Here is a 12,485-nt window from a genome sequence, read left to right as displayed (position 1 = left end):
TCCTTGTTTGAAAGTTGAGGTGATTAAATTATTTAAATAACATTGATGACGTTATTGTTTACACTATAGATAATGCGGAAAAATAAGCTAATACAAAGACGAATCCCACTTCTGAGTTTGAAAGTCTTTTCGAACACAGCTGCGAGGATGGTATCTCCAGTAGCAGTAGTGATGTGTTTGATCCGGATAAAAACAAAAATGACCATAGAAGTAACAACAGCATGGAAGACAATGACAACGAAGTTGATGTGGGAGTAAAAAGTACTAGGCAGCACCGTAAAAGGAAAAGCAATCAATCACTTCAAAGTTTGCAGAAAGAAAAATGTATGAGGGGACAGGATTATATAGTAATGCAAAAAGATGAGTCTGGCAAAAAGAGACCAACAATGAGCAGAAGTAGGAAGGAAATGAAATAACGATGTACTTGTAAACATTCTTCCTTAAATTGGAACAGGAATTTCAAGGATATTACAGAAGAGCAGAGACAGCTAATAATTAATCATTTTTGGCAGGATATGTCTTGGGGTGAAGCCATGTCTACTACGTTCCGGTTAAAAGACTCAGAAATAATTCAGAATCTAATAAATCTCACTGTTCTAACACACTATATTACAATTTTGTAATAAAAGGACAGAGAAAAACTGTCTGCAAGACTATGTTTCTGAATACTTTGTGCTTAGGTGAATGGAGTGTCAAAACATGGGCATATAGTGCATCAAGAAGAACACTTGCAGAATGGCCTCAAATGCAGGAGAGACCAACGAAAGTTTCAGGTGGACGACAAACAGCGTCAGATTTTTTTGCAGTGTTGCCGAAACTTGAATCGCATTACTGCTGTCGTTCTTCCACAAAACTCTACTTGGAACCTAACTGGCAGAGTAAGTAAGAACTACATTTTGCAAGAAAAGAGGACAAATCCCAGCTGCTTACAAACAGTATGCAATGAAAATAATCTTAACTTATTTTCCCCTAAAAAGAACCAGTGCGATCTTTGTTGTTCTCACCAGACAGGCAATCTCTCAGACAATGAATACTCTTTGCATATGGCCTGAAAAACTGAGGCAACGGAAGCGAAAAATAGTGATAAATTAGGATCAGCTAGAGTGTTTTCTATGGACCTTCAAGCACTCCTGCTTTCTCCAAGACTAAAAGCATCTGCACTGTACTATAAAAGCAAACTGAAGGTCCACAACTTTACCATCCATGATTTAAAACGTAAGAATGGTTATTGTTACCTTTGTCATGAGAGTGAAGGTGGACTAACAGCTTCGGAATTTGCCAATATACTCATGCATTTTATAGAAACATAAGTCCAGAATGACTCAGAAGCTACACACTGACTCACATTTGAAATGAGAGAACATGTCCATGCCTAAAAAAATGCAGCCGTAAAATAAACTTGTTTACAGTCACCTATGACTGTGATTGTGATAGTAGAAGCAATAGTAACAATAATAAATGTTAATAAACTACACAAATGTTTACAGTAATAAAAATTTAATCAAAGCTACCAACATCATTTATATGTTTTTTAAACACTGTAATTTATTAACATTCAGAGTCCAATATTTTGATCAATGTGAAATTATTCATTTCACTTTATATCTGTAATAATGTATCCTTACAGATGTTTCATAATACACAAATAATGCAAAGTTTAAGCGAGTATTTTTTAAAACAAATTAAACATTCATTCATTTCAACTTTTAACTACGCACTCGTTACATGCCTCTTATCTCCATCACTACCAGAAAAATAACTGTGAAAACCTCGGAACTCCAAAAACAGGCAGACAATTTGAAGTGCATAATAAAGTCTTATGTACCAATGATCGGATCCATATTGTGTAGCAGAACCACTACATTTGACTAATCAGGTCCCCATGTGATTTCAGTAATTAGTTTTTTGTTTCTCCTGTAAAATTTTACCAATTTGAGTTACGAGGTCTTCATTGCCTAGCGATGATATGGCAAAATAGTGCTATCCCATATCAGCGGTGAGGCAACTCTGGTACACCATGGGCCATAAATGACAAGCGAATGATGGCTGCAGAGATGTGTATGAGCAAATAGATGTGCAACTGTTGAGCAACTGAGCACCCAGATAAACAAAGGGACTACCAACAGTGTTTCCTCAGTGGCCATTCAGTGAACATTGCTGCATATCGGCCTCCACAGCAAACACTTGGTTGAAGCACCCAGGTTGGCAACTGTTCATCAGTGACAAATGCTGGAATTTGCACATCAGTACTGCAACTGGACATCCACTGAGTGGCAACAGGTGGCCTTTTCAGATGAATCATGTTTTATGCTCCATCGGACAGATGGTCGTTGGTGTGTTGTGCATAAAACACATGAAAGCAAGCAGCCTGTAACAATCGTCAGAAGGGTCCAGGCTGGAGAAGGGAGCATTATGGTCTGGGCTTTCCTTGCTTGTCATTCTGGATAGCGCAATGAAACTGCACAAGTATGCACCTCTCCTTGAGGACCATGTCCACCTCTACATGTTGTTTGTTTTCTCCTTGGCATGATGGCATCTACCAGCAGGACAGTACAGTCTGACACACAGCTCACAGTGTACATGTGTGTTTCACAGAGCAGCAGGATGAGTTTACCATACTCCCTGGCCACCAATCTCTCCTGACTGAAAACCAGACATGAATCTGTGGGATCATCTCAGTCAGGCTGTACACACCATGGGTCCTCAACAGAGAAACCTAGCACAGCTGGCCACAGCACTGTAGTCAGAACAGTTTCACATGTCTGTCAGTACCTTCCAGAACCTCACCGACTTTCTTCCTGCACATCTTGTAGTGGTCAGTGCTACAAAAGGTGGTTATTCCAGCTTTTGCCGGGTGGTCATATTAATGTGACTGGAAAGTGTATTTCCCTTTCTGCTGTCATTGCACTCGTAACTCACTGGATGCATTTTGGCAGCAACGTGCAACTGTATTTTCCCTTCTATAAGTAATCGTTACCAGTATTATAGACCTTTTCTTTTGTAAGTGTTAAGTATCCACTACACACATACTTTAACACCATAGCCAGCCTCTAGTAGTTCTCATTTCCAGCATGTTCCCTCACTACCATCCCATTCTCCCTCTCACTAGTTTCATGCTTCCTTCCATCCCTTACCTTAGTATATCGCATCACACTTCTCAAGAGTATATTGCCTGACTAAAGCCCAATAAATGGAACAGGAGTGAATCCCAAAATCCCAATTGTTATTCCTATCCTCTTGTACATTCCAGCAGCAGAATTATTTTATGAATGCATTTTATTTAACCTCCCCCCCCCCCCCCCCAACTGCTGTGCACATGTTAAGATGCAGCACTACATGGTGGGCATTGAGTGCTAAAGATGTGTATAGCTGTGGTACTGTCCCAGTACCTGTCATTTGTGGACTCTTCAGTAGGAGTATTTGTGCGCTTTTGCTACTGGGGCCCTCATGTTGATGTTCTTGACATTTCTTTATGTTTTTATCTGTTATTTAGTACTGGCATTAGAATATTTGTTATCATCATTCTTGTCTACACAAATGGCATATATTTTAGCTTTGTTACAAAAATGGCACAGCCTTTAGTCTTACAGTGTAGATGCAGCCAGTAGGTGTATGAAGTAGGAAATAGTAATCTTTCAGGATATTCCAACTATTAGGGTGAATGTTTGGAGTAAATCAAACAAATAATTTTTTCTGTAGACAATTTCCAATATGCAAATATTATTAGTGATTTCTCAGTCATCAAGGCGGAAAGATACATGATACGACAAACTTTATTGTTTCTTCTCATAAAATTAAAGGTAAATGATCATTGATTTGGAGATGTACTTTTGGACATTCTATTTTTTAATGGAATTACGTTTTGATTATATTACTCTTGAGAATGCTTCACTTAAGTGACAAGTCCATTGGTACCAGAGCAAAAAGTTCATACAAATCTAGAATCACTGCCAGTAAAGTTCACAGCGCATCCTCCAGTGAATATTATCCACATTAAATATTTTTCATTGATGAAAGCCACTTGTTTGTGAAAAGCATTACCTTTTAAACAATTTATTCTATCCAAAAAACTATATACTTTTATTAGTGATTTGTACTGAAGCTCAGACATGGTCCTCTAGCTTCACAATGATGAAGCGAATGCATGTAGTTCTGGGTGCAACTTAGCAAACTACAGGAGAAATGGGATTGAGAAGAAATCAACTTTATAAAGATTTATATGTTGCTTGTTCATCAACACATGGAACATAAGAGAAGTATGAATGTTAACTACCTGTAGGCCCATAGATGTACTTGAGACTGCAAACACTGCCAAAAAGGATGGTTGGGGAAAATCCCATGAATTTTAATTTATCATACTTTTCACTCACTGGCAAAATAGTAGGGTTTCATCTAATTACGATAAAAGAACTTGGAGAAACTGAAGCTAGATCAGAGGAAGGGCAACATTGGCGGACACTCTAATAACAAGAATCCTCTAATATTAAACCTCTGATTGCTGTGTGTGAGTTAACTTGTCATTGTCTGCTGCTCCTCAGGTGCTAAGGACATGTTTAAACACAACCATACACAAAGCTTACGCAATGCATTTTTACCTCTTAAAAACTCTGTAAAATTTCATGCAATGCCGCTATGCTAAATAATGAAGAGAAAGTCAGTCCTTTATCAAGCAAAGATATCTCACTTTAAGATATGCAAAAATCAAGTATTTTCACTGAACAGTTTTCTTAAAATCAGATGATAAGTATCTCATAGCATCCAAAATGCCTTCTCTCAGCACAAGTAGCAGCATTAGTCAAGGAGTACAGCCACAACAAAGCTGTGCTCAGCACAGAATGCAGAAAGCACATCTGTAGCAGTCAAACAGTTAACTGGGATATATTTTTCAATTGTTTCTGTAAGTAAACACAAGAAAATTGTGCTAATGCATTGGTGAGCAGTTTGCTCAAAACAGAAAATATGCCAAGAAAGTAGATACCACTGCAAAACATACAGCATATCGTAATATGCTATTCTCTGTTTTATGGACTACCATATAAAGAAAAATTGGTAATCTTTATCAACTGTACAGGATTGGTGGCATTGGTGATATGCCTCAAACCAGTTATTAAAACAACAAGAGCATGTACACTGATGAGACTAAACATTATGACCACCTCTTTAATGGCATGTTCATCTACCTTTGGAATACAACACTGTAGCAATTCTATGTCACATATATTCAACAAATCCTTTGGTAAGTTTTTGGAAGTAAGTGTAACCAGATTTCTATGCACAGGTAACACAATTCCCACAAATTACAGGTCAGTGGTTTGTGAGCATGAAGCTCACACCCAGTAGTGTCCCAGATGTTTTCTGTCAGGTTCACATCAAGAAAATTTGTTAGCCAAATATCATGCTCATTGACCCACTACAGCATGATCCTAGCCTTGGGTAGTTATCCTGCTGGAAGGTGCAATATTAATTGGGAAATGCATCAAACATGAAGGGATGTCAGTGGTCTGCAATAATATTCATGTAGTCCAAAGCTGTGACCATACCTTTGATTACCATCACTGATTTCATGAAAGCCCAAATGAAAGTCCTCTATAGTACAATACTGTCCATACTTTCTTATGACTGTAGAAAGCCTCCCATTTTCATGTTCTGTGGTGAAGTGTGGATGTCCAACATCTTATTGTCTACATGTGATTACATTGTCCTTCAACAGCTTATCACAGATGCTCACAACAGCAGCATATGAACAGTTGACAATCTTTGCCTTTTCCGAGGTGCTCTTTTCAAGATGTCAAGCCATAACACTCCTTTGTAAAAGTTGCTTATGTTGGTGGATTTCCCCATTCATGCGCTGTAGCATCACTAGAATGATTGCTGTTCATATTTGTTCTGCTTATACATTTTCCTTGACTCATGTTCCAAAAATATCATCTGGTGGTTTTCAATGTCACAATGGGCAGTGGTCATAATGCCTTGGCTCATCAGTATATACAAAACAAAACCAAGATACAAATTGACTTCTAAACTTTGCAATGGCTGTTGTGAAGTCATCGACAAAAAGAAAAAATGACAAATACATGAATTTTGTGTAAACAGTATTTAAGCACTTAAGAGTTCCTCAGTTTTAACCTTGTATCCTAATGGATTACTGCACTGGCAAACTCACAGACCACACATTGCATGCAATACAGCATCAGCTAAACAAAATTTACAAGTAACAGTCTATTTCTGATATGGAATGTGTATTCAAACACATTAACATTTTTTCACTTTGATGGAATTTCTTGAACTTCTCAGAACTGGACTGACACAGGGCTATTTGGCTCTGAATGCTGTCTCTAGAGGAGTTATTGAGTTAGTAAACCAAAACGAAAGGTAGTACATTTTACATTATATAGTGCTTATTTCAGGAATCATGTAAATATACAAAAATTAAGCATTCAAAAATAATTGGCAAAGGGTGGGGTGCCTGTTTGTGCGACTCAGCTGCTGTCAGCCCTCTATCTCCGATACACAAGACGTTATTAAAATTTTTTGAAAACCTTTGATATTCAACTAAACAGGATGACAAAATCTGTGCCGTTGTTAAACTGTTTACATAGTGTAAGATAATGAGACAAAAATGCTGGGAAATATTTATATTCAGCACGTAAAATTCTTAATACTGCCAACAAACATATATAAAAGTACAAGACATTATCCTGGCTTTCAGAACTTTTAGTTTCTTCCTCAGGGTGGGTGGATGGGGGAGAAGGAGAAGAGAGGTAGAAGGTCACTATCCCACCCCCCTCCATACACTCTTTTTTTGCCATCTGTCTCATTCAGGTCGGTCCCCTTCATCCTGGGGTCTCAGCGATCTGTCCTTTCTTTTCAACCTTCCCTAGGAAGGAACTGATAGTTCCAAAAGTTAGCGTGATTTTTTGTATTCTTTTAATTTAATTGGTGGTACTAAGACTTTCACCTACTGAAGGAAAGTACTGATCAGAATTCTGTCTCATAAATTTATAGTTTTCTCAAGTGAATTTTCTGTATGTTTACATACAGTAGCACACATATCACAGATAATTAATGTGTGCTCCTCCTCTGATGAAATATTCTGTCTGCTACATTCCATGGAAAAAATCACACACAAAGCTGTGGAACAGCTCTCATTGAAAAACACTGGAAAACAAAAGTTATTCCTGTGGATAACAATGAGTGCCAATGTGACAGAGTGATAGCACAAAACATCTGTATACCTCAATTGCTGTACAAATTAATAGGATGTTATTGCATAGCTTATTGGATAATTTGATAATGAAGTTAAGTCCAAAACTAGTCATCAAGTAATAAAGGAAATTAATATTGCAACTTTGATGGTTCTCTATGTTTATTGCATAATTTGGTTAAAACAATGGTATGCATTACAAAATATCTCTAAAGTACACCGCAATGTGGATGGGCTGCATTCCTCGTGTGCAACGCAGTTAACAACATGGTTTACACTCCATTAAGCAGTGGCATGTGACAAATGATCCTACACTATCCATGGCACTACCAAAAAATTTATTAATTTTTTTTGTTGGCACAGTGAGGAGTGCAGGGAGAACAGGTATCAAGATCAGGCAGTATGGGAGAGGAGTGAACAAATGAAATGAACTGGAAGCAACTTGTGACTTTTTCCATAGCATGAAAAAACTATAAGAAACTGTTTTCAGAATAAGAGCTTCCATATATAGGACAAGGTTGTCATCTAGTGCCCCATATAAAGAGATGAAAATGACAGATTAAAGACATATGCCTGGATATCTCAACTGACTAAAAAATTTTCAGCTAAAGGGAAACATCCAGGCTCACAACATGATCTCGCATACAGTTTTAGGCTGTCAGGAATTTGCATTACTGATTTAACCCATGACCTCATAGCTAAGACTTCATAATAAGTGACCAATAAAGGGAAGATCCCCAAAATGAAACTACAACTAATTAAGTGAAAAAAGGATAAGCTTTTATTATATAAGATACAGCAGACATAAGAATGAACAAATGGTGACAAGTTCTCTCTTTTCTTGCTACACGTCCCTTCACTTAGGGAGACTTTTTCAATTACTTCATGAATTCTGATTGCTGCCAGTCTTTCATTCTGATTATCAAAAGAAAAAACTTCTACCCCCAAATGATAGTATTTGTTACATTTGTTCATACCCTTGTCTGTTGCCACCTAGTAAACAAGAGTTATGTTTATCTTAATAAGAGTTCAGCATTGTTAAAATTATTCAGTACTGCCTAATAATATAAAACTGTCTTACCAGCAGTAACTTCATTCAGGTAATCTGCCTCTCTTTGATTCCGCTTGGCAGATTTAGGCTTACTTCCCTGTGAATAAGAAATTATACATTCAAACTATGGAAAACTCAGGATGGACTGTAGCAATATTATGAAATGGAAAGTTGCTACTCGCCATATAGTGGAGATGCTGAGTCGCAGACAGGCACAACAAAAATACTGTCACAGCCTTTTTGTTGTGCCTATGTGCGACTCATCATGTCCTCTACGTAGTAAGTAGCAACTTTCCTTTTCATAGTATTGAGAGATTATGCATTTGTACAGATTTTTTAATTGTATAGTTGCAGATATAATAAATGAACTCAACACAAGATAAACTGATGAAAAAGCTCAATTTCACATTTTTTGCGAACATCATTTTCTCCCACTGCTTTGAATTGAAGTCTATGGTGTATGGGTGTATACTTCCACTCTTCTTGTTTTAAGAATTTACCTTTTAAGGCAATGCAGCTTAAGGAATAAAAAAAATGTGTACTACTGGCTGTTAATGGCTTCTCTAGTTTTCAATCAGTTAAAAAAAGGTAGACTTCAAGCTGGTAGCACTTTGCATCTGGTCTCAGAGCCCTAGAAACCTAGCAATAAATACACTATGTGCAGCTTGAGGATAACCAATCCTAAAACAATAAACTGGTAGCCAAGATCGCAGGAATTCTTTTTATTCCATGATTACCGGTTTTGGCGAAACTAAAGCTGCCATCATCGGATCTAGGGAGGACAAAAAACACTATAAAAGTGGGCTTGGATTCCACTCATATATACATATAAATTTAGTTAAATACCTTACGACACATAAGGTTCAACATAAGGCAAACAATGGTGATATTAATAGTTGCCTATAACATGCAGGCCTTACAAAACTGTCGTAAGTAGCATATAGGTGTCCAAGAGAGATAGCATTATTAATGTTAAGTGTCTGCATCACATACAAGCTCAAGCTAGGTACTACTGCAACTCCAGCTCTGTTCTTACACTACAGGCTGCGTCGCAAGATGGCGTTAGCAGAAGAGGCTAACAGGCTCTATGTGTGTGGTAACACTGCGTCATTAGGGCTTGTACATAATTCTAGAGATTACTGTATCACGTAAACATATACAAAATTTATGAAAGCTGCAGTCCTACACAATTGCACATCTGCCTGGTCACATATACGACATACCAAAAAGAAAATGCAAATTTCATGAGAACTGCGGAATTACAGAAATGTACATCTGTCTGGGGTCCTATACATAATAAGATACAATCATACATAGATATTTTATGGGATCTGCAGGGTTATACACAGCACATCAGCCTGATGATATATATTTTAAGAACATTACAGGGTTACACAGTGCGTACCCATCTGGTCATATATAAAAATACCAATAAAACACATCTTGAGTATGAGCGCAGATTTTTTCGGTCATATCAAATGTACATCTGCTTGGTTACATATAAAGCATACTGAAAAGAAATGCATTTTTCTGGGGCTGCCGAGTTACACAAGTGCACATCTGTCTGGTCATATATAAAACCTACCAAAAGTCATTTATAAATTTAAGAACATTGCAGGGTTACACAAATGCATATCTGTCTGGTCTTATATTAAAAAACATACCGATAAAATACACATTGCTTATGAGCCTATGGGTTTTGGTCTTTTCTTGGTTTTGGTCCGGTGACCACCACATACACCACAGAACAGGGTCTTTTACGACTACATAAGTATATAGTCGACATAAGGTGGCATAACTTTTTGATATTGATTTTGTTAAATGACTGTGGTTCATTCACATGAGGCTGCCACATAGTTGTACTTCTTATATTAAGTGGTTCTGTTAACACATCTGATGGATTCTCATAAACTCAAGATACTTGCAACTTCATTTTCAAAGTGTAGTGATCTTTGTTTGCTAATGTTTACATTTCATATTGTAATTCTTCTGCTGTGGTTCTCAGAAGACTAATGAATCATTCAGATCACCTGTTCAATAAGTAGAAGCTATTACACAAAACCAAACAGAACAAGGTGCTGCCATTGTCACAAAGCTTAAATTGTGACACAAAGCCTTGCAATTGCTATAATAATCTATACTTTTACTCAGGAAAAAAAGCCAACTGAATTATTGAGCAATGGAAAATCCAGAATGGAATAACAACAATATGAAAAGGATAGACTGCTATTCCTGGGTGTATACAAGGACAAGGAAAAAAAAATTCCCACATTTTTCCTGGATTTCCCAGTTAAAAATACGCTTTCTCCCAGGTGAAAACACACTTTTTCCTTGTTATGTGACAGTATATTTTCCCTTGGAACTGTAAAACTTATCACATAAATTTCTGATCTTCTGGGCTCGAAATTATTCTAAATGCTTGTCATCAAAGAGCTGATTTTTAAATGGGAGTCAAACACTCCGTGATTTATGAAACTCATCGTACATTCTCACACATAGTTCAACTTGCATAAAAGGAAGTTTACTGTGAAAGTAACACTTTTCAGACCACCATTTGCAATATTTTCCTGTGGCCTTTTAGAAATGGGTTCATTTCAGCAGTGGCCAGAGAGCACCAGATAACAAGTGCCACTGCGCTTGCGCAGCTACAATGACATAGGAGGTCCATATGTCAGTATGTGTAAAACATTAAAAGATCTTATGTTATGTCATAAAAGAAAGAAGACATCAGAGGATACTCCAAGAGTATTGGAATTTTGTGAACCATACTAAAATGTGCACATTTAAAGTGCATACTTTAAGTGCACATTTGTATGTCCAGATTTCCAATGAAGTAGGCCTCAAACTGATACTAAGCTTTTCAGTGTGGTTTTTGGAATGTAAATTTTCTTGGAGTACCAGTACTGTATTATCTCATGTTTGGTTCTTTATTGTGGCATAATGCCACACGTGCTAGAAGATGAAAACATGCACTTGAAATGCAGCAAACAGTTGAAACTAGCCAATAGTGTGGAATTAAACACTTCATTTCAAATACATTGACTGCCTCAGTGGAAAAGATTAATAAAAGCCAAATTTCTTTAGCAAACCAACAAAAATAACTTCATTGTTCTGCAATGTGATTAATACTTGACTGTCAGAAAGGTGGAAATAAAACAAAATCTTAAACTAATAACATATTTTAGACTTCCATAATTATGTGAATGTATTTTAATTCACTTGATAGCTCCCGGCCACAGAAATCCATTTTGTTTTCATTTGACACCAGAGCAGTAAATGAAGAGGAAACAGGAAAATCACTAAATGTAAACACGGGTCACATGGAGACTACTCACTTCCCCACTGTAACTCAAGACTGCTCTGCTCATCAGCCTTGGATCTACAATATTTCCGAACTGGGGCAAGACTCAATAGAGGCTCCCCTCCCTCGAGCGTTTGATATGGGACGTCAAAATTTAAAAAAAAAAAAAAAAAATTGAATCTTCAAAAAATGTTCATTTTGTAATGCACATCTTTCCAAAGAGTCTGATACATTAAACATATGGGTTCGAGGGAATGTAAGATATGTTATTTGGTCTTAAGTGTACCAAAGTGCAGTGCCATGCTTCTCCACACAGCATTCTTCTATTGCACATCGCTGTATTTCACTCTGTGGAATAGAAATGTGTATATTTTGTAATGGATGCCATCAAACTATATTCAGGACAGTGGAAATTAAAATGTTCTGTGGTGCCTTTCCTGCTCCCTGTCAGCCAGTTTGACATCCTGCCCCTCTTAAAAAAAAAAAAAAAAAAAAAAAAAAAAAAACCTCGCTATTAATACTGGATGGGATTACTTGTAATCGGGAGAACAAAAGTTCTTCAGAAAATTTGCACTCTTTATTGCCTATTAGCTAATAACATTCTGTTTTGTGTGATATAAAATTAAATATAGGATACATAAAACCAGTGCTGTTTTTCTGGGGGAACCTGGGGGACGCGTACCCCTAAACTTTTTCGTTGACAAAATAATTTTTTTATGATGTTGAGAACTTGGAAGAGTGCCAAAGATTTCTTTCATGGACATAAAGTTTTTGTTTCATTTTTTCGTGTTGGTAATTGCAATATGAACGATACCAGTGCAGTTTTTGGTGGGAAAAGCGATGTCATTGACTGTTTCAAGTATTTCAAAGCTGCGGCAACCGTTCTCGACAATTGAATCGCTGGCAGCCAGTTAAACAAGGATGTAGTG

The 12,485-nt window shown here is 37.0% G+C and overlaps 1 protein-coding gene across 1 annotated transcript in view; it reads right to left on the bottom strand.

The window, feature by feature from the left end:
• Window positions 1-12,485, bottom strand: part of LOC124711663 (myelin regulatory factor) — a 334,494-nt gene that overhangs the window by 34,076 nt on the left and 287,933 nt on the right. The window contains exon 19 of the mRNA XM_047241854.1: window positions 8,286-8,352. Coding sequence (XP_047097810.1) covers window positions 8,286-8,352 — 67 coding nt within the window. The remainder of the gene's footprint in view (window positions 1-8,285; window positions 8,353-12,485) is intronic.

The sequence above is a fragment of the Schistocerca piceifrons genome, chromosome 8, assembly GCF_021461385.2.
Source record: "Schistocerca piceifrons isolate TAMUIC-IGC-003096 chromosome 8, iqSchPice1.1, whole genome shotgun sequence".
Lineage (NCBI taxonomy): Eukaryota > Metazoa > Arthropoda > Insecta > Orthoptera > Acrididae > Schistocerca > Schistocerca piceifrons.
This window is presented reverse-complemented; position numbering and strand designations above follow the sequence as displayed.